This window comes from Bos indicus, chromosome 2, assembly GCF_029378745.1.
Source record: "Bos indicus isolate NIAB-ARS_2022 breed Sahiwal x Tharparkar chromosome 2, NIAB-ARS_B.indTharparkar_mat_pri_1.0, whole genome shotgun sequence".
NCBI classification, from domain to species: domain Eukaryota; kingdom Metazoa; phylum Chordata; class Mammalia; order Artiodactyla; family Bovidae; genus Bos; species Bos indicus.
The window spans coordinates 93,782,043-93,805,474 of NC_091761.1; the positions used below are offsets into that span (position 1 = coordinate 93,782,043).

Below are 23,432 nucleotides of genomic sequence, written 5' to 3' on the forward strand. Positions count from 1 at the left end.
CCTAGGAAACCCCATGGACAGAAGATCCATGGGGCTGCAAAACAGTCAGACACAACTTAGTGACTAAGCAGCAATGACAGAACATGAACCCAGAAGTGGGAGCAGGGGAACCATCTGAGCCAGTGGCCAAAAAAGAAGTTTCCTTCTTCCTTCTTTTCTGGACACACTTTGGAGATGTTCTATAGCCCCTCCCTATCTCTCAGTCTTCAAGGATGTCTCCCCAGGTTTCCTGACCCATAATCCCTCCTACCTCATTATCATACTACACTTAAGTCCATGCTTCCCTCCAGAGAGCTCAGGAGTCCAAGGTGACCTCTCTTCATGGTCCTCCATTTAAGTACCTATTCTCCTGTAGTTTATTTTCATCACTCTGAGCTGGGGGAGGTAGAGCTGGGGCAAATAATTGGATCCATGAAGGTTCTTCCCACTCTCTGAAAGACTTCTCTTTCTAAAGCAGGTATTTGATTTAACCCTAATAAGGTAAAAATTAGGCAGCATAGGGGAAGTCTAGAAGGGAACAGGAGAGAGGTCAATAGAATCCATCCTTAGAAACAGTCCCTTTGTGAAACCGAGGGTCAAGAGCACCTTGGCTGTTAAGGCATTTTCTCCACACCTTTTTGCTGCTGCATCATGGCCTGAAGCTCCTCCAGCACCTCTCCTCTGTGTACAGAGCCCAAGTTACCCCACATCTCCCAGTCAAACTGCTTTCCTGTGGGTAATGACCTGATCCTAGAGGTGGCACTGATTTCTCCAGCAGCCTGGCCCTCAACTCCCTCAAAAGAAGTCTTTTGTTTCTAAGTCTTCCCCCAGTGGCCTAGGGCCAGTTGCCACAACTTACACAGTCCATGACTCCTCAGTCAGCACTGTTTGAAGTCTCCCCTGAAGATGCTACTCCAAACTAATGCCTTCTCACCCAGTCTTCCTAAGCCCACAGATAGAGGTCCTGAATTTTAGACCCAACACCCAGCAGGTATGGGAAGCATTTTAGAGCATGGGCCCTGTGTTCATATTCAGGCTACACCACTTGCTAACTGGCTAAATTTGGCCCATTTATTTAGCCTCTCAGTCTTCTTTAAAATTTGGACACTAGTAGTATCTCATATAGTATTGTGACCATGAATGAACTATTACATGTAAAAGCACTTAGAATGGCATCTGGCATGCAGTAAAGTGTTCAAGAAACGTGAAGAATTTTTAAGTACTGAGGTATTCAGAAATAATATGTTCCATTAGCCAGACAACTGTTCTAAGTCATTGTTGGAGTTGAACCTCTTTGGTTATTCCAGAGTTCTGGGACATTGTACAGCACACAGAGCATTTAGAAGGTCTTCCAGTCGTGCTCACTCTGGTTACCCCTGAGGTGCCCACAGCCCTTTCAGGTGGTAACTGTCAGGACCGGTTATAAGGCACTTTTGGCAAAGTCCATGGGTCAGGAGGTCAATATCTATTTCCCTGTCTCCCCCACACAAACTTTTCCTTCCAAAGTGTGTTCCTTTCATCCCTGACCCCAGGGGCACACCTAATCTCTTTAATGAGCTTGCGCTAAAATCAAAGACCAAAAAACGAAAAGAACGTTAGAAGCTTCTGTTTTCAACTCTGCAAAAATCCTGAAGCAAAGAAACACTTTGACACGAGAAAGAAAAAAAGAAAAAAAAAGCTTACAGTTACCAAAGGGGAAAGCCAGGAAGGGATAAATTTGAAATTTGAGATTAAAAGATACACACTAGTATACATAAATTGATAAACAAAAAGGACCTATTGTATAGCAGAGGGAACTATATTCAGTATCTTGTAATAACCTATAACGGCAGAGAATCTGAAAGAGAATACATGTATATATATATATGCATAACTGAATCACTTTGCTGAAACATCATAAAGCAGCTATACTTCAAAGAAAAAACAAAAAATTTAAAAAGAGAAAAAGAAATACCTGGGTCTAGTTAAGGACTTAAAATAGGGAGAGAAGAATACAAAGAGAATATATGTAAATTATTTACTCAATAAATGTTACTACAGCCAGCTCAGTAATAACAATGGCATCAACACTGATTCTATAAGCAAATACCTTATATTACTCCAGACAACTCCATGTGGTAGGTGTCTTCAATTCTATTTTACAGATGAGGAAACTAATGTTCTGAAACTTTGTGCATAGTCACATGATCCGTAGCAAAGCTGATACTCCAATCTGTGCCGACTCCCTGTGGAACAGAAGAAAGGAAGGCCACTGTGACAGCTGTTGAGATGTTTTTTCTACAAGAGATGTTTGAAAGAAAGAGAATCTCTGCTGAATTATCTTTAATTATCACTCATGATTTGTTTTTAACCCAATAGAACTGAACCCAAACCAAATGCTGGTATCATTTCATCACTTCTCTCTAAAAGTCAAAATAAAATCATTCTTTTTATGCTATAATCAAATAAGTTAGGCTATCTCTGGCTCAAACCCAAACCTAAATACCAAAAATCAGAAAAAGAAAGTTCAGAACCACATTATTTTTCCATAATATGTAAAAAAAAAAAGCCTATGCTTTAGTTACATTAGAGTGAAAAAAGAACTCTTTCTGCTTCTAATGAGCAATTAATTCCAGCTCAGGATGTTGAGTTTAGAATAGGTTAAGTTCCCTCAAACCACAGCCGTTTGTGTTGGATCATGGTTAAAAACCCAGAATTCCAGTTTCTACAATAATCACATTCTTTTCTTCTACTGCAATGGGAGAAATGACGATTTTTATGTAACATAGGAAAAACCATAGCAGAAACGCCTATGAATTCCAGATTTCCTAAACTGTTTTCAAAGCTGTTTAAAATCAGTTGAATACATTTTATTTTAGCAGAGCTCAAAATTCTGAAATAAACTTTGGGAACTGAAATTTTTTAAAGGAATATGTTTGGAGGAAAAGATATGAAAATTCACTTAATTAGCATGTTTAGCACATGAATCACTTAACTTTGATGACAATGAAAACTCCATATGAACCATATTTGTGTTCAGATCCCAAAACCCAGAACCACCCCTTGCACAGCTTCCTAACTGTAATTAACCAATCAGGTTGCTGTGGTAGCCATCTTTTTCTTTCAGCTTAAGAAAAATTTTGACTCAGAGTCATTCTGAAATTTAACATCATTTGGTTCTTGTTAAGTAGTGACTAGTCTGGTGTTATGATGGGAAAAAGAAAAGTCAGAGAAAGCTCTTCTCCGAAATAAACGAGAAGAACACTTGAGTCAAAGAAAATCCTAAAATGATCACAATCACAACAGCAGTATTGGAACTGCCATTCTCCACAGGAAGAATGACCCCTTTTGAATACATTGTAATGACACAGACTAGAGTCTGTGACTTTACAGTCCTCCTATGACTCTCATTAATTTCTCTGTCTCATACCAAGCCTTGAAATCATGGTGCTAATTCTCAGAGTGTTTATGAGAAAGTGCAAAAGTTGACACCACTGACTTCAGCTAGGCTGACAGGAAAACTTTCCATTTGTTCAGTAAATGAACTAAGAAGAGAGGGTGTAATGTTATTATTATAAACGACTGGTAAATTATTCCTTTTCTGTTTTGATACGACTTTCGTAAAGCAATGGAGTTCTTCGGTTTTTATGTCCGTGAAGCTTTCTTCTAATAATTTAGATCATTTTATGTTACCTCTCAGCCTGTTCCCTAGACAGCAAAGCCAAAGCAGCAATGAAGAATAGTTTTTCCACAGTCATTCATTCCTTTGTTGATTTATTTATCCACTGAATATTTACCAGTTTATACATGAGTATGCATCAAGCCTAACACATACATCAACGCTTACCAACAAAGAAGGAACACCTCAGTGGTGTGTGTGTGTGTGAGAGAGAGTGAGAGATAGAAGCTATTATTGTTTTGAAGTTTCTCCTTTAGGGAAGCAGTAGGAAATATTGTGTGAGAAAGAGGTTCCCTGGCATTATCTGATGTCTTTCACCTAATGAAACTTCTTGCTCACCCTGTGAAAATGGAGACTCCCAAGCCATGTGGAGATACTTCCATTTTTCAGTTTTGTTTTCCTATCTTCATCAATTATCAGAGTCCCAGATTGTTTCTGAATAGCAACTCTATTTTCATTGTAATTTTTATACATATCAATTACTTTTCTTTTCCTCATCTATTTGGCATGGACCAGGTTTCCTGTTTTCCATACAATTCCCTTTACAGTAATTTCCCAGGTTTAAATTGTCAGACAGCACTTCAGCAGCAACGTGCTCTATGCATCTGTGGTTGTAAAGGAATCAGAAATTTACATTCCAGAGAAGGAAATCATGGCCCCACAATGAATGTGAATGATGGCAGGAAGAAATCTTTTAACAGTACTTAAATTGGTCATTGAGAAAAACTATGAGATTTAGAGTTTTGTGGTTTACCTGGGGTTCTAGGACTATTTTTAAATTTCCCAGTTTCAGAAGTGGGTACTTTCTCCTTTCTACATATAGTTGCATAGATGTAAGGTTTAAAATGTCTTGAATATATGATGATGAAAGAATTAAACAAGATGACAAGCAAGTAGGAAGGAACTGACATTTTGTTTCCAGCATTCCATATTTCCACGTAATTTATTTTTAAGTTTAATTTATCAGAATGTTTTAATCCTTTTGCAATTAGAAGCTCTTAAAGACTTTCCTTTGCTTGGAGGTTTCCTCTACAAAATAAGAAGAAACCCTGTTAATGTCCCTGATCGATTATCCACTTTGACTCATGCTGTGTCACTTTGGTCCCAGGACTGAAGAATAAAATTTCAAAGTGCATGGTAGTTTAGTCATACATTCATGTATTAATTAGTTCCTTAGAACTTTATTTCAAATCCTGAAAGATGATGCTGTTAAAGTGCTGCACTCAAGATGCCAGCATATTCAGAAAACTCAGCAGTGGCCGCAGGACTGGAAAAAGTCAGTTTTCAATAGTATTGAACTGAGAACTTCCAGATGTTCAAACTGGATTTAGAAAAGACAAAGGAACCAGAGATCAAATTGCCAGCATCCATTGGATCATAGAAAAGCAAGAGAATTACAGAAAAACATCTACTTCTGCTTCATTGACTACACTAAAGCCTTTGACTGTGTGGATCACAACAAACTGTGGAAAATTCTTAAAGAGATGGGAATACCAGACCACCTGACCTGCCTCCTGAGAGGCAGGTATGCAGGTCAAGAAGCAGGCAGGTATGCAGGTCAAGAGGCAGGTATGCAGGTCAAGAAGCAACAATTAGAACTGGACATGGAACAATGGACTGGTTCAAAATTAGTAAAGGAGTATATCAAGGCTGTATATTGTCACCCTGCTTACTTAAACTCTATGCAGAGTACATCATGCAAAATGCCAGACTTGATGCAGCACAAGCTGGAATCAAGATTGCCAGAAAAAATAGCAATAACCTCAGATATGCAGATGACACCACCCTTATGGCAGAAAACAAAGAGGAAATAAAGAACTTATTGATGAAGGTGAAAGAGGAGAGTGAAAAAAACTGGCTTAAAACTCAGCATTCAAAAAATTAAGATCGTGGCAGTCCCATCACTTTATGGCAAATAGATAGCTAAACAATGGAAACAGTGGGAGACTTTATTTTCTTTTCTTCCTTTTTTTTTTTTTTTGAGACTTTATTTTCTGGGGCTCCAAAATCACTGCAGATGGTGACTGCAGCCATGAAATTAAAAGATACTTGCTCCTTGGAAGAAAAGCTATGACCAACCTAGACAGCATATTAAAAAGCAGAGACATTACTTTGCCCACAAAGGCCCATGTAATAAAAGCTATGGTTTTTCCAGTAGTCATGTATGGATGTGAGAGTTGGACCACAAAGAAGGCTGAGTGCCAAAGAATTGATGCTTTTGAATTATGGTGTTGGAGAAGACTCTTGAGAGTCCCTTGGACTGCAAGGAGATCCAACCAGTCAATCCTAAAGGAAATCAGTCCTGAGTATTCATTGGAAGGACTAATGCTGAAGCTGAAGCTCCCATACTTTGGCCACCTGATGCAAAGAGCCAGCTCATTAGAAAAGACCCTGATGCTGGGGAAGATTGAAGACAGGCACAGAAGAGGACAACAGAGGATGATATGGTTGGAAGGTATCACCAACTCAATAGACATGAGTTTGAGCAAGCACCACTCAGAAAACTCAGCAGTGGCCACAGGACTGGAAAAGTGGTGAAGGACAGGGAAGCCTGGCGTGCTGCAAGCATAGGGTTACAAAGAGTTGGACACGACTGAGTAGCTGAAAAACCACAAAACTTTTATTTGGTGGTAACTCTGTGCCAAAGTTGACTTGACTCTGAGGAATTAAGAGTTGTGTCTGATGGGAAAGGCAGATAGGAAGCATGATTTCAGACATTATGGGATGTTTAGGAGTAATTGTACAGGGAAAGATTTACAGGTGAATGCATGGTAAAGAGAGATTAACCAAGAATGAAGAGGCTAGATGCTTTTATCCTATAAAACTTCCCAGTGTGTGTTTAACCCTTCCTTTTGTCTGCATTTAGGGCACTGTGCCTCCAAGTAAGCTCCTCCGAATGTCCTTTGGAACATCTGCTTAGTTGCTCAGTCAAGTCCGTCTCTTTGCAACTCTGTGGACTGTAGCCCCCGAGGATCCTCCGTCCATGGGGATTCTTCAGGCACGAATACTGGAGTGGGTTGCCATGTCCTCCTCCAGGGGATCTTCCCAACCCAGGGATTGACCAGGTCTCCCACATTGCAGTTGGATTCTTTACCATCTGAGCCAACAGGGAAACCCTTGTAATGTCTAAGCAGATATAAAGTGGCTTGTGTGATATTTCACAATCATACTTTTCTATGGACCCAACCTCTCATTTTAAGGATTTGAGTGTTTGTGCATCATGTTTGTCCCAGTTACTGACTGAGATCTTCCCTAGAGGGTAGATTTTCTGTGTGTTACAACTTATTAGATGTTCATAAAACCAGTTAGTCACAATTGACATTTTCAAAGATTTGGAGTAGAATAGAATATTTCAGAGGAATGGCATATTTACTACCGTAAATATGAGTATTGGTGGATGGAAATTTTGTTTCACAGCCAGTGTGCACACATACGTGTATGTGCTGGGTCATGATGTAAAGTAGACTTCTTCCTATGGGTCATGATTTTTTAAAGGCTGAAAAACTCTAGTCTAGACTTTAAGTTCCATAATATCTGGTTGGTTTGCCATTTCATTTATAATAACTCATATAGTATTTGTTTCAGACTAGGGGCTCAAGAATTTTTTTGAGTAAATATTGTTGAATACATCCTACCACATAATTTAAGGCACAATTTTTTCTTCTGGATTATATCCATAGTATTATACTATGTATAGATAATGATGGATATGTACAGTTTGCATATACATTAATTAATTTACTTTAGCAGCTGATGTAGCTCTTAAATGGACATTTTAAGAGTTTAAATTATACAACCAGATCAGGTGAATATAGTTGCCATTGTTGTCGTTGTCCAGTTGCCAAGTCACGTCCAACTCTTCGCGACCCCGTGAAGTGCAGCATGCCACTTCCCTGTCCCTCACCATCTCCCAGAGTTTTCTCAAGTTCCTATCTACTGCATCAGACATAGTCGGCATACTCTAGCTTTTTTTTTGTTTTCCAAAAATGACTGTTTTTTCTTTTACATCAAAAAAAGTTTCATTATAAATATAATCCACGCTCAATATAAAAAAAGTAGATAATTGTTAAAAAAAGGACTACAACAGAAATTTCAGTCACCTTTAGTTGACCACACAATAAGTGAACACTGTTTTGGAGAACTTTCTTTTGTATACGCACATACACACACACACACACACACAAATACACGTACCCATGCATCTCACATATAGTAATTATATTGGAATCCTACTGAATGTACTGTTACTTAAACTACTTTTTTCACTTTTTATTAGATGGTAAGCATTTCTCATGCCATTAAATACTCTTCAAAAATATGAATTTAATGCTTAATGCACAGTATTTTCTAGAAGGGACTTTCCTGGTGGCTCAGATGGTAAAGAATCTGCCTGGAATTTTCTAGAAAGGATATTCCATAACTGAGTAATCACTATTGTTGTTGGATGTTTAAATTATTTTTATCATTTCTTATATAGGTAATAATGTACAAATTAGCTTTCTAAATAAATCTCTGCATCCTTATGTTATTGTTTTGGTATCATAAATCAATATATTTGTTATTTAATATAAGGCTATGAAAAAAAATTTAATTGATCCAAATAACCCAGCTTGCCCTTAGAAAAGTTACTAAATTTATATTCTTATTAACAGCATATTTATTACTACATCCAACACATATCATTGCTCCATCTTATATAGGTTTCATAGCAGCCCTATTAAAACTGAGTGTTTTCATTTATCTTTTTATCAACTTGATAGGAAATATCAAGTACTTTGTTTTCGTTAAATTATAACTGAAATTGAGCAATTCATGTGTTTATTGGCCATATAAATTTCTTCTTTTCTATGAATTTTTCATTTTTCCATTACAACATTTTCCTTTTTTGCTCGAGTTGTAAATGTTCTTTGCTATCAAAAATTATTGAGAATTTTTTTCCACATTTATCAGTAGTCTATTAACTTTATGATACTTTAAAGAGAGAAATGTTTTCATTTTTATGTAAACAAGTCAGAGACTTTTATTAGTTTTTTCAAATGGCATTTTAAATATCAGATCAATATGGTCATGTGATTTTTTCTTTTTCTATTAATGTGATGATTAATATTAATAGAGTTTCTAATATTGAATAACCCTTGCAGTTGTGAAAAAGTAAATCTACATTCCTATGCTGTCTGTTTTATTCTTTTAAGACAGAGCCGGGCATGAGTTGCTAGTCTTTTATTTGTGATTTTGTATATATATAATTGTAAGTGAAATTGATATCTAAGGTTTTGTGTTTTTTCCTAACTCTAATAGCTTTAAATAAAAGGGATATATTACCTTTATAAAATAATTTGAGTGGCTTTTTATGTTTCTATGCTTTGTAACAATTTCTGTAGTCTAGGAATTATTTCTTTTTTAAGATTTAAAATAACTAATCCATAAAGCCATCTAACCTGATACTTTTTTGTGGATAATTCTGTGACCCCTTTTTCAATCATTCCCATAGATGGAGATCTTTAGGAAAGGAGATGTTTCCTCCTTTACTGAAGTTTGGAAAGTTGCTATCTTTTTTCTATTAAATTATTTCATTGATATTTTCAAACTTTTAATACATTTTATGTTTTTACCACTTAATATATTTAATAATCTTGTTTTTATGCTCTAATATATTTATTTCTTCATTAACTTATTATTTCTCTTTCCTTAAGAAAGGATAAAGCAAACTTTTAAAATTACTAAGCTTATCTTTTTCAGTCACTTTTTAGTCGTGGTCAGTAACAATATAATTTAAGGCAGTGAGTTCACTTTTTAATTTAGTTCAGTGAACTTCCAGAAGTGTTAGTATCAAATATTCTTTTTATTTCTTTTCTAGGTAATCTGAAATTTAAAATTCTTCTTTGATCAAGAGTGATTTATAAGATCACTATTTTAAATGTTAATAATTTAGGGTTTTTTCCATCTGAACTTTTATTAATATTTGGTTTTAATACTTCATAGTCAAGGACAGTGACTTCTGAAATTTCTGGCATTTATTGAAAGTTGGCAAAATATATGTTACTTTTGTTATTTAAAGATTTAATTAAATTAAAACCATTTTTCTATAAGTGAAAGTGAAGTCGCTCAGTCGTGTCCGACTCTTTGTGACCTGTGGACTGTAGCCCATCAAGCTCCTCCGTCCATGGGATTCTCCAGGCAAGAATACTGGAGTAGGTTGCCATTTCCTTCTCTAGGGCATCTTCCCAACCCAGGGATCGGACCCAGGTCTCCCACATTGCAGGCAGGTGCTTTAACCTCTGCACCACCAGGGAAGCCCTTAAATACAAGAATACAGTCTCTCAGAAAACTTCCTATAGAGACACAGAACTTCAGATCCAAGTACTAACATCAAAGATTTCAAAGGGAGGAAAGGAAGCCAGGTTAAAAGAAGAAGGGGGAGGAGGCGGGAGAGGTGTGCGAAAGGGGTGGTCTTACAGACATCTCCTGCCACCTGCATATACCCAGGCATTATGGGACTTTTCCCTGGGCCTCCAGAGAAGGGAGGACTAGAATTCCGCCCTACCAGAAATCAGACCAGACCAGAACCAGAATTCGAGCTCTCTGCCAAGAGGAGGTGATCAGTCTCCAATCCTCAGCTCAGGCTGAGGGCCCTTCGACCCGATTCCTGCGTCCAGGACCGGGGGACTAGAAAAACGGGGAAGGATAGGAAGGGTTAAGGAGAGGAAAGAGAGAGGGAAGGGGAGAGAGGTCAATAAAATCTCTTGTTCCTTACCGGTCGGGGCACTCTGGCCAGTTGTCCGCATCAGGAGGAGACCAGGGACAAAAGGGTCCCAGTTGTGGCCGCTGGGTGTGGTCCATTGGCAGGCAAGCTGGCCCCTGAGTACCCCAAGTGGTCAGGATGTCAGTCTCAGCAAAGAAGAGTCCCCACCAGAGTTGCCATTTGTTGCAGGAAGGCGGACGCCTTCCAGGGCCTGAAACTGGGCTCTTGTCTAACACTCAGAAATGAACTGTCTGAGGAGACACATGTGCTGACAAGCAAGAGATTTTATTGGGAAAGGGCACCCAGGTGGAGAGCAGTAGGGTAAAGGCACCCTGGAGAAGTGTTAATTATTTAATAAATGTTTATTGAATGCCTAATATATTCCAAGACTTCCCTGGGGGCTCAGACGGTAAAGTGTCTGCCTATAATGCAGGAGACCTGGGTTCAATCCCTGAGTCAGGAAGATCTCCTGGAGAAGGAAATGGCAACCCACTCTAGTATTCTTGCCTGGAAAATCCCATGGACAGAGGAGCCTAGTAGGCTACAGTCCATGGGGTCGCAAAGAGTTGGACATGACTGAGCGACTTCACTTTTTTAATATATTTCAAGCACTGTTAAGGTGCTGGATATACAGCAGAAAGGAAAGCGGACAAAGTCCCTGACTTGGGGTTCAGTTCAGTTCAGTTCAGTTCGGTCGCTCAGTCGTGTCCGACTCTTTGTGACCCCATGAATCACAGCACGCCAGGCCTCCCTGTCCATCACCAGCTCCTGGAGTTCACTGAGACTCATGTCCATCGAGTCAGTGATGCCATCCAGCCATCTCATCCTCTGTTGTCCCCTTCTCCTCCTGCCCCCAATCCCTCCCAGCATCAGAGTCTTTTCCAATGAGTCAGCTCTTCACATGAGGTGGCCAAAGTACTGGAGTTTCAGCTTTAGCATCATTCCTTACAAAGAAATCCCAGGGCTGATCTCCTTCAAAACGGACTGGTTGAATCTCCTTGCAGTCCAAGGGACCTCTCAAGAGTCTTCTCCAACACCACAGTTCAAAAGCATCAATTCTTTGGCGCTCAGCCTTCTTCACAGTCCAACTCTCATATCCATACATGACCACTGGAGAAACCATAGCCTTGACTAGACGGACCTTTGTTGGCAAAGTAATGTCTCTGCTTTTGAATATGCTATCTAGGTTGGTCATAACTTTCCTTCCAAGGAGTAAGCGTCTTTTAATTTCATGGCTGCAGTCACCACCTGCAGTGATTTTGGAGCCATGATCTTCGTTTTCTGAATGTTGAACTTTAAGCCAACTTTTTCACTCTCCACTTTCATCAAGAGGCTTTTTAGTTCCTCTTCACTTTCTGCCATAAGGGTGGTATCATCTGCATATCTGAGGTTACTGATATTTCTCCCGGGAATCTTGATTCCAGCTTGTGCTTCTTCCAGCCCAGCGTTTCTCATGATGTACTCTGCATATAAGTTAAATAAGCAGGGTGACAATATACAGCCTTGACGTACTCCTTTTCCTATTTGGAACCAGTCTGTTGGGGTACTTGCATTTTAATATATATGTATCACTGTATTTCCTTAAATGTAAGGCAGCATAATTGTTATACACACAATAAATTTTATGACAGAAATAAATTCTTATATAAATTTAATATAAGAAAACAGAAAAAGAGACTACCACCACATTAAATGTAAATCCTATACTATGCTTGGAAAAATGTGGTAAAATAATCTTATGAATTACATTGTTTCTGACATTGCATATATTTATTTAACATCTTCTTGATCTGTCAAAGATAACCATTGGGTGAAAGTCCCTATTTACTATCTATTACTGAAACTTTCAGTTTTTTGGGTTTTTTTTTTTAGGTCTGTCTCTTGTAAAATGTTTACTTGTGGTGTTTCATTTTAAGGCTTTCTCTTCCTAAGAAATGTTTAGCTTATTTATGTGTTATCATAACTGGCTTTCTTATTCTTTCTGTTATTTTTAAACTTTGTGCTTTGTATACCTTTTTCTGGTTCTCTTTCTTTAGTTGTATTTTCTTTGATTATTTTATTTAATAATTTTAATCATACTGACTTTATAAAGACATTTTTAGCCTAGTTTCTCTATCAACATCAAAGATGAAATCATCTCTATTGAGTTCCTTCCAGGTCAAAGGAACAAGGTAAAATGACTGTGTGTTATCACAAATTTCCCTCACACTTTTTAACCTGTTGTATTTTAGATCTACTCATATTCTACAGAAAAATGTATATCTTCTTTTTAATATTTTGTATGGGGTATGTTTCCTATCATCCAGAGACTACATTCCAGGTCTAATGGTAGTCCTTTTTTGCTTTAACAATTCCATAGTTGAGTTCTTTATCTTGACTCACCTGCTTACCTTTTTGAGTAATTTTAATTTTACTTCAAGAGGCATGCATAGTATATTTTGAATCCTGGAAATCTGATAATGTCATTTATATATAAATCTCAACACCCAATGCCTGCTGCTTTGAAGTGTATAATAAATGTTTGTTGACTCAATAACATATCTGCTTCCCAAGGAAGCAAATAACATATCTGCTTTTTTTTCCCTTAAAATTCCATTGTCTTTTGATTTTTAATATTGGTGAAAAAGAGATCTGAGGCTGACCTGATTTTTCTTCTTTGCAAGTAACCTGTTTTTTCTATCTGGATCTTATGGGATGCTTTCCTTATTCATGATATTCAAAATTTTCATCTGAATTTCTCTGGATATTGGCCTCTTGTCTTTGCCTGGTTTTTAATTGAGTCCTTTCTGTTAACAGCTTCATGTTGATTTATTTCTGTTTTCTTAGTAGAAAGAGTGAATGTTGTACCTTAAAGGAGATGAGTGAAGTTCCCTTGCTTGGTAAGGGGGAGCTAACTAATGTAAATTCATACGTGCTATTGAGAGATGAGATAACTTGAGGTGACTGGAAGTGAACCAAAATCCTGACCAATACCTAGAGGAGAACTTGGCTTCTGCTTAGTTTCTCAGATGGCTTTGCTGAAATCCTTGGGCAGAGGATCAGCTTTCTGTGCCCCTGGTCTGCTCACCCAGCCCTGTCGTCCTGTATTACCTGTGGCTGTGTCCGACTTTCATCCTCATACCATTGCCCATCTAGTCAGGAGAGTGTCTTTTATCTCTTGGACTTCTTGTTCCCCCTGCTGTTTCCACTTCAAGAATCCTGGGCTCTCCAGATGTGCTATTTGAGAAGACATGTTTGTTTTCTAATACATTTTGTTTGCTCTAATACATCTTTTTTTTTTTTTTTTAAACTTCATTAACTTACTATTCCCTTTCCTTAGAAGGGATAAAGCAAACTTTAAGAGAAAATCCATATTGGTCTCCCCATCAGCCCCATAACCTCTCCTGCTGAGCCCTGGGGCAAGTTGAACCTATTTTATGTGCCTTTGGTCATTCCAGCAGGAATCTGGGATACCAGTAGTAAATTCTGTCTCATTGCCATTGAATCCCAAATTCAATACCCAATGTAATGCTTGAATTTCTCCAGAAGAAGGAATTTCTAAATGATGAATCAGAGCAAGACCCAGGACAGTTTTACTGCAGTGCGAAGGCCACTTTCCTAGCATAGCTTTTTCTTATTCACACACAGAAAATTCACACACAATGCGCATCTAGTGGTACAAGTGGAAAATATGGCTTTTTTCCCCTCTTATATTGTTGACTCCTAATTTTTCTTTAAATGGTTGTGCACAAGTGTGACATGGTATAAAACTTCTAAATTGGTTTCCTTACTGTTTGGAAGGAAAAACCTCTGCAAAGTGTAGTAACAAAGCTGATTTTCTAGTTGCACATCCATATAACTCCAGTGAGGCTAAGTTGAAAAAGCCATAGAAACTTAGAGGGTTGAGTTATTGTGGATTTTTTATTTACATTGAAGATGTGAAAAATAATTAGAGTGCAATGCTAGGTATTATGTATATGCAGTTACCTGAGAATATATAAAAGTTTCACTTTCTACATTAAACTGCATTGTTATAATTCTTTAAAATGAAAAACAAAGTTCCCTCCACAGACCTAAAGTTACTGGTCCTTATTTACAGTTACTTTCTTTACAATAAAGATACTGGTTGCATGACTTCAGTAGTTCCTAGATTGAGTGTTATCCTAATAAAGAGCTGCATTTATGGTACAGGAGAAGATCCTCATTATGGGTTTAAAATGGTGGACGTGAGACTCAGCACTATTGAAGACTTGTCCCTTTTCACATTGAACTAACATTCACCCTTCATTTCGGTGAAAATTTCATCCAACTTCAAAAAATGCTTGGCCAACTCCCAGCCCCTTTACCTGTGCAGGTGTGGTTATTTGTTTTTCTACAGGTCCTTGATTTGAGACCACTCTCAAGAAGGTAGAGGAAAGTCTGTAGAATTATTTTTCAAAAGTACTCAGAATTGGGTCAGTCCTACTCTGACTTTTGTGACCTCCTTTCTTTTGGGATCTGGGACTCCACCGATCCATGAATATCAGATTTCCATTGAGTCTAATGTCTCTGGTATCCCTAGAACCCTAGGGTTACGGTTCCTATCAGAATTCCCTGACCTGGATTGGTTACCCCTTTGAACTTGACACCAACTTGCCGACCTGTCAGACAATCTTGAACATAGGTTAGTCTAATCTCTCTTTTCCACTCAGAGTCATCTTCTTATGTCTGTCCCCACGTGTACTCATTGCTACACCTGAGTGTTGGTTGTAGGGTTGTGGTTGTGGTTATGTGCTTCTACCCACCCTAACGCAGCTGTCTCTGGTCTGGCCCATTCAACTGATGTCCATGTATCTGGTGGTGCCAGCATCTTGACTTCAAACTTAGAAGGGTTGGTGGATACAAAGCTCATTCCAACATTGTAAGGTAGAGTGCTATGAAAAGTGGTTGATATTTATGACTTCTTTTCCTAAAATGGTAATGTGGTAAAATTTACCAATTTCCTAAATTGGCAAATGTGTGCATCCAGAATATGCCAGTCAGAAAGCCGGCAGGACCTCTCAGGCTGCGATTCCATACATGTGTTTCCCCATCTTGATAGCAAGCTCAACTTTGATGTCAAACTGTTCATCTGTCTGTGGCACTTACTGCCTAACCATATTTCCATTCTTAACTTGGAAACAATACGATAGATGCCACATTCCACATTGCTACCTTTTTTAGTTCTAGGGAGGAAAATAATGGAAAATGCTCAATTAATTGACATGAGAAAATTTAAACTTAAAAAAGTCCCTCTGAGTTTTGGCTTGGTGCTTTGTCTTTAATGATTATTGCATTTTTTTCTAGTTTAACATTCTTGAGTTCTGCAAACCCAAAGCACAACTTCACTGGTTTGATTTCCTGTTCTTTAGAAATATCATCTAGGGGTAGCACGGAGTAGGGGATGCATCAATAATGAGAAGTGATTTTAAAATAATTTGAAATGATTTTTCTATTCATACATCCACACCCCCTTTCCAAGTAAATCTCAGTCAGGGATACAAGTGGTGATTGAGACTCCATTAGCTTTCAAGATAGTGAAGAAGTCAAACGAAAGATTTGCAGCTCTAAATAAAATAGCACAAGTGTAGGACCATCACTAGACATGCAAGTGTAACTACAATGAAAATTATCTTGAACAAATCAGTTCCCAGGACAACATTCAATTCTTTTGATAAATATGCCTGATACGATGAAGTACAGCTTCCAGAAAGATAATGGAGCAGATAATTAATCTATTTGGAAATATAAACACACACACTCATACACACACACTCACACACACATACACACACTGCAGGGAGACAAGGACTGTTGGTTAGCAAAATCTTGTTGGAACAACCTAAATGTCCTTCTCTAGAAGTGTGTGTAGCCTCAGACAAGGGGAAAAAAAATAGAAAAGACATTTTTGACTGCAGTAACGTTTTTGATTCTGTGGTGTAAGGCCAAAATCAATAAAGGACAAAAGAGCCAAGCTCTCACTTCTTTTACATATGTGGGCGGTGTTTGGGAGCGCTGGTAAACAAGTCATCAATGTTTCAGTTTCAGTTGTCTACAGCACACCAAATGGGGCTTCCCAGGTGGTCCGGCAGTAAAGAATCTGCCTGCCAAGGCAGGAGGCGCAAGACACACGGGTTCGATCCCTGGGTTGGGAAGATCCTCTAGAGAAGGAAATGGCAACCCACTCCAATATTCTTGCCCAGCAAGTCCCATGGACAGAGGAGCCTGGCAGACTTTGTGATCATGGGATCACAAAGAGTCAGACACGACCGAGAGCACGCACACACACGCATACCAAGTAGTCTTCTCTCTAGGGATAACTGATCAGTTAAAGAAGGGGCTGTTCAGGTTCCTTCTTCCATATAAAGCCTTCCAGAGTTCCATCATTAAACCCTTCTTGTTTCTGCTTCTGTGTGAGGGCAGGTGCTGGACATACCTTTCATCCCAGTCTGTCTCAACCTCCTCCTCCACGTGCCTCCTTCCACTTTCAGCACCCCACCCCACTGCCACTGTGGTGGTGACTCCAAACCTGACCAAATGCTCGCTGAACTCTGTACCATTTCTCTCAAGAAAAGGAGGAGGATCAAGACACTTTCATCGTCATGTTAAGAGCAACACAGAAGTTTCCCCATATGTGAAGTCCAGTTCCCTCTATTACAAGATGAAGCATAGGCCTCATCTCACTACCCTTTCCAAGTAACTGACAGCTGCGTGATGTAGTCAGAGATGGGTTGGCAGCTTCTAAGTGGGAATGTCTCGTGGTTCACAGTAAAAAGAAATTTTCAGTCAAACTAAAATAGCCAGTGACTACAGTCACCAGCCAATGGTCTACCCGGGTGATCTGGAAGACAGGTTCCATACTGCTCCCATTAGCCATCCTATAGGAGGTTGTGCTCCCATTTTAAATATCTGCACCATCACAATAACTCTTGTGAGGCCTTCCCCCGTTGCCCCAGCTACGTCACCTTTTCCCTGGTGGTGCTTTCTATATCAGGAAGTAAAATGTAACCATGTCCTACCTGGTGCCGTCACACAGCTTAGTTAAGAACTTGTGGATTTTTGAACCCCACATCTTGCCCAGCCTCACACTGAGGGCCCTACTGCCCCTAGACAAATGCTTGCCAGGTTGAATTCTCAATGACCCAACTGGAAAAACAGGCAGGGTCATCGAGTCATCTCTAAACACAAGGTACAGACCTTCTGACACCTGTCCTGTGCTCTCACCTCCAGCTTCTTCTCTCCATGTCAGAGATAACACAAACCTAAATATTCAACAAATTAGCATAATGAGGAATTCCAGCTCATGGGTCACTACTAACATCTTTTGCCACAAAAGTTAACTTGGTGAGTGCTCTTAACAATGTTCCAAGCAGCTACCTGACATGCAGGCAATTACACCCATAGGATGAGCACCTCATTCAAGTCTTTTTATAGATGAAATCAGTGTATGTTCATGGATTTTGAAATAATAGATATGGATAAGGTGGCACGACCTCACTTGAGTATGAAAAAAATTAACTTCCAACACATTTTAATGCAAATGTTACCTTTGTAAGTGGATGACCTGAAAAGAAAAAGTGTTTCCATAGTAACCTAAGGGAACACATAACCTGTTTATGATAACTTCTCCATGAAGAGAGCCAGGCGTGGATTGGGGATATGCTTTGATGTCTGCTGGAAAAAAATAACTGACAGCCTTGTGTGAGTGAATGGTTAGATTTCACTTTATTTTCAGTTAATTTAGAAAATAAACTTTCATAATGAACTGCTGAAATACACACTTGAAACAACCAGATGATCTGTCAAGATATTTTCTAAAATGTAATTTGTCATAGGTGACAGCTGAGGCATCAGTTTAAGAGGACCAGATTAGGAATGAGGACTTAGGTCCTTCCCGTCCCACTCGTCTCTTTTTACCTGTGCTCTTGTGTTCTTCCCTAGGAATCACTGAGGTCTTTTCAAGCTCTTAAATCTCTTCCTTTTTTCTTTTTCCTCATTTTTAACCTCCAAAAATGTTATGTACAAGCCACCCTTCTGGAATTAAAATTCTATACTGCGAGGATATCACAGAAAAGGATCATATTGATTATACTTCACTTTGTCACTGACATGGCTATTGGAGTTGGTGGCTTTTGGGAAGTGCCATTAGCTAGAAGTGAGTCTGACTTGCGCAAGACACTGTATGCTTATATTCCCTTCTTCTTACAGATGTAACATCTACTTAAAGGCTTGTCTATAGGAGATTTTTTTTTTTTTTGAGGGTGATTAGGGAACAGATGCATACAGTTTTAAGAAGTATTTCTTTGAAGAGCCATTGTTGAGCTGGCTCACTGACAGGCCCATGCCCATGGGCTCTGGTGTGGACCTGGGGCAGAGGCCCTGGCTACAATTACCCATCTGGTATCCATCTGGTCACACAAATGAAAGATAATACCAGATCACAGAGAAGCCATACCAACTGCCAACTCAGTATAAGCAGGCAAAGAAAGGTGCCACCCAACAGTGCTGTGAAGAGTAAGAAATGCTGTCCATAGGGTCTGCACATTTCCACCCCAAGATGGAAAAGAACAGCACGCAAGAGCCTCTGGAATGGAAATGCTGCATACATCTCATTTACAGCTGCCACTTATTAAACATTCCACCAGGTTCTCTCTGCAACATTAAGTTGCTAGTGGAATTTGGGAGAAAAGGTATTCTAATATACTTGAGACCTGCCTTTTGCTACCCACGTCCATACACAACAGGGTTAACAGGACTTGAGGACTTCTAAATGAGGAGTTAGTACCAGCTTCAAAAGGGCATTGGTTTCACTTCCATGTAATGCCACTTTGCCGTAGTCAAAGATTTTGTGCTTGCTGTAAAATGATTTCGACATTTATCGATTCATTACTTTCTCCTTATTTTTCCCCCTTTTTTCTGACTTTGTCTGCTTGCCTCCAGAATACAGTGTGCTCTGGTTATTACAGTGGCTAATAGTTGAGAATCTGTCTATCGATATAACCATCAGAGATATGCCGTCCTCAGATAGCACCCTCCCACCCAGTGGAGCTACAAATGGAAATGCTGTTTCAAGATGGGAGCGGGGAACGGTGTACTTGCCTATGAGGCTGATCATCCACAGTCACCTTTCCTGTTCACTCAGTCCACTTGCTCTGCAGTACTGGTCCCTGTCTTACTCTTTTTTCCTTTTAACTTTTATTTGTTTGGCTCCTTTGGGTCTCAGTTGTGGCATGTGCATCTTTCCTTGCATCATGTGGGATCTCTCTCTATTGTGGCATAGGCTCAGTAGTTGTGGCAGGTAGGCTGAGTTGCTCTATGACATGTGGGATCTTAGTTCCCTGATGAGGGATCAAGCCTGCATCCCCTGCACTGGAAGACAGAATCTTAACTACTGGACCACCAGGGAAGTCCCCATCACCACCACCACCTTGCTCTTTCTCTATGTAAATATCAACTGTGACCAAATAGAGTAAGAATTTAGTGACCTTACAATCACCTAGACAACAGCAACGCATTCTCTTGTCTTTTCTATGCATTAAAAGGGTTATCTTCATAATAACATATACATGGTAGTTTATATGTTGTTGTTCAGCTGCTAAGTCATGTCCAACTTTTTGCGACCCCATGAGCTGTAGCACACCAGACTTCCCTGTCCTCCACTATCTCCTCGAGTTTGCTCAAGTTCATGTCCATTGAGTCCATGATGCTATAGTTTATATACTGCCATATATTTTGAAGTACATAATCACACACTCTTACCTCTGAATAATCTATTGAAGACAGGAACCCATTTCTACAGAAGAGAAAACTGAGGCTAAAAGAAGTTACATAGATTGCTTATGATCACATCATTAAGTGTGAACCCAGATCATCTGTCCCAAAGTCTAAAACTCTTCCACTTGGATTAAGGTTTTGGTTTTATTTTTTTATGTCTCTAAATTTGTCTTCCCTCTTTACATAAGGAAATATTAACTCCATAAGGATCATTGCAATTTCCCAAAATATGAGGCAGCCAGAATCAGAGCTAGAGATTCTGAGTAGAACAAAAACTCCCACCCTGTGGGTAGCTAGAAGGATGAGAGCTAAGTTGAATCTCTTTCTTTCATAAACTCCTTCAAAACGTTTCACATACTTCCACTGAGAGATGAAGCAAAGGGAAAGTCTCTTCCTGGATTGGCCACACAGAAACTCATACTGAACAATTCAAGAAGATGAAGTGGGGAAGAAAGAAAGGTTATAATTTAGAAGCACAGATTACCTGGCTGAGAATTGTTGTAAAGTAATTAAATCATACAGGATCACTAGGAAAGTGCCAGGATGGAGGTGAATGAACGATAGGATGTCAAAGGAAAGAGGTTATGATTCCAAAGATGAGATTTCAATATTGACATCTACCTTGACCTGTGCACAAAGCCAAAATGAACTTAAACCTGACTCCATGTGGAAGAAGTAAATTGCATACTCTGAAAGAAGATAGAATATTGTAAATTCACTTGCTTTTCCTCCTCTAACTTATGAGACTCAAGTTCTTTTACCATAATTTATACTAATTAGTCTTTCCACTTAAATCAAGAGGGAAACTGCAAATGTAGCCATCCCTGGTCTGCTCCTCATTAGAGACAATTAAGAGTTAGAAGAACAAAAACACATCATAGGATTAATGATAAGAAAAACCACCCAGAGAGAGAAACACGAAGCAGGAAATAATCTTACAGAGCTGAATAAAAGAAACTGATAGCCTTCAAGAACAACCGCTCTTCCAACTAAGGTCTAAATGGGGTCGAAAGAAGAATCACTGGGTCATGTTAGCCTCCCCTGCTGTATTTTCTTCTGTGTTTTTCCTCCCTCCTGTCATGTTGCATTTATTAATAAATGTTCTCGCTCTCTAAATCCAATTCATTAGTTTCCCTCCATGCATAAGAGGTACGTCATTACTGATGAGAGAAAAAGAAGTACAAAGCTCATCAGCCTTGGTAAATTTCAGCCTTACACATTATTGTCATGGAAGCTTTATCCCAGCATTCAGCTGGGGCACAAAGACACAGGAGAGGGACTGGATATGAGGGGGCCTCACACCACTAGCAGAGTCCTGCTGCTTACATCATTTTATACTTTCCCAAAGCGGGAAGGAGGAGATTGGGGAACATTTAATTGCCTTATAAACTGATTGACAAATTGGTGATCTGATGCATATGGATGATCTTTTTAGTGCAATGGCTCAGAAGCCGCTAGCAGAGATCATCAGAAGCTATGATTTGCACACCCTCCACAGGGTTATTACAGAGAAGCGGAAGGATGGGTTGATTATTATCTTTCCTTCTTTCTGTGCTTTTTTTTTTCCCCTCAAATGTTTTCTTCACCTCCAGGGAAATGCATTCTAGCAGCATGAGCACCACTATTAATCAACACTTGCAGCAATAATCAGTGAGTGAAAAATGGTGACCAGAATCCGAGAATGCACTGGCATAACTGTCTTCTGAGTTTTCCTTTGTGATCATGCCTTGGCATTCTAACATGGATAATTTATACAAAATTAATGTTGGCACCTTCTGAGGTGCAAAGATTTATAGAAGCAGTGCTTCTTCACCCATTAAAAAAGAAAGGGAAATCATTTCTGGTCATGATGAGTAATATCTTAGAGCATTTAAAAATATACTTGCTCTCTTCATGTTTCTTTGTGTTATGTTTAGCCAGCCAGCCAGCCCCTTCACTTTTGAACACGGATGCCATGAAAGGCAAAACTGTTAGAAGTTCTTGCTTCCAGTTTTCCCAGAATTTTCACCCAGAGGAGGTATGAAAAATAGTCAAAAAATCAAAAATAATTTAGGTCCCAAGATCCTTCTGAGGGCTGTTTGGTGTTATTGGCAAATCAAAAAGCCAAAACCAAAGCTGAGCAATAAGAGGGGCAAGATGCTGTTGCCACATCTGAGAAAGCAGCTGTCAAAGTAGAGTGATTTGGGGCTGGTGATGGCATTATACATACACCCGAACCCATTTCAAAATTCAGCCGCCCTTTCCGTTCCACCAAGTTACCTTTCAGTTCATACCATCCTGTGATCAAGAGGATCAATTCCGAGGTGTCAACACTTGGAGAATTTCTCTGAAACTTGGCTAAGTTGGATGGGCTTGCCTGGAGCCCAAAGAAAGTCACGAAGGTGTAGGACCACATCTTAAAGAGTGAATGACAGACCAGGACTCATAGGAGCATGACACCAGCCCCTTGTCTGCAGATCGCTCCTGTCATTAAAATCAATGCAACTTAATTAAAGCAAATTACAGTTAGATACATCTATAAATAAGATATTAAAGTGTGCTGCTGAATATGATAATTGCTGCATATTTAGCAATCAGTGTGTGTGTTCTGCTTTTGCCAGGAGGAATGCCTTTCAGTGGAATCAATGGAGCTTTATTAAAAACCATCCAAATTAGAGGGAGAAATGATGAGTGTTATAATAACACAAAATAACTGTGTCAACTTTCATTGCAAAGAAAGGAAAGCAAAATATGTCCGTCCCTCTTTTTTCACTCAAGGAAAATATTAGACATATTCTCTTTAAGATGTGGATATTTTGAATTTATAAATTTTAATTTCTGCATTCTCTTCTCCCAGAAGAAGGCAGAGGGAAAGTAATGATCATAAATAAAACAATTCAGCAGTGGGGCTGAAGTGTGAGAAGTACTCTGGTGCCTAGATATACTGTTTTATACCTTGATGACAGAAGACAAATAAATGAAGTCCATACTCTAAACAGACCTTTAAGTGGCTTTTTTATTCTTCTAGCTACTAGATGTTCCGTGTGTGGAAGTTTTCATAGGTTAATTCAAAATAATGAATGTTGGAAATAAAAACTCATTTTCATCACCTTCCGTAACTTCTCTCACTACCTTACCCCTGTCACCTTTTATCATAAATAAGAATTAAGCTTGTGGCCAAGAAACATCTTTTTCTTCTCAGGTTAATTTTAAAATATACGTTAAAAATGTCTTTCATCACCCAGTTTAAAAATCAATAATGGGAAACATAAGGGTTAATTAAATCACTCCCAGGTGACCAGA

At 39.0% G+C, this 23,432-nt stretch overlaps 1 protein-coding gene across 3 annotated transcripts in view; it reads left to right on the forward strand.

Moving 5' to 3' along the window:
• PARD3B (par-3 family cell polarity regulator beta) overlaps positions 1 to 23,432 on the forward strand; it is a 1,151,736-nt gene that overhangs the window by 1,031,189 nt on the left and 97,115 nt on the right. The window contains exon 22 of one of the 3 annotated variants that reach the window (XM_070800250.1): positions 6,504 to 8,471. The exons of the other annotated variants lie outside the window; for them this stretch is intronic. Coding sequence (XP_070656351.1) covers positions 6,504 to 6,557 — 54 coding nt within the window. The 3' untranslated portion in view covers positions 6,558 to 8,471. Of the gene's footprint in view, positions 1 to 6,503; positions 8,472 to 23,432 lie in introns of those variants that run through there. 3 annotated transcript variants of the gene reach the window in all.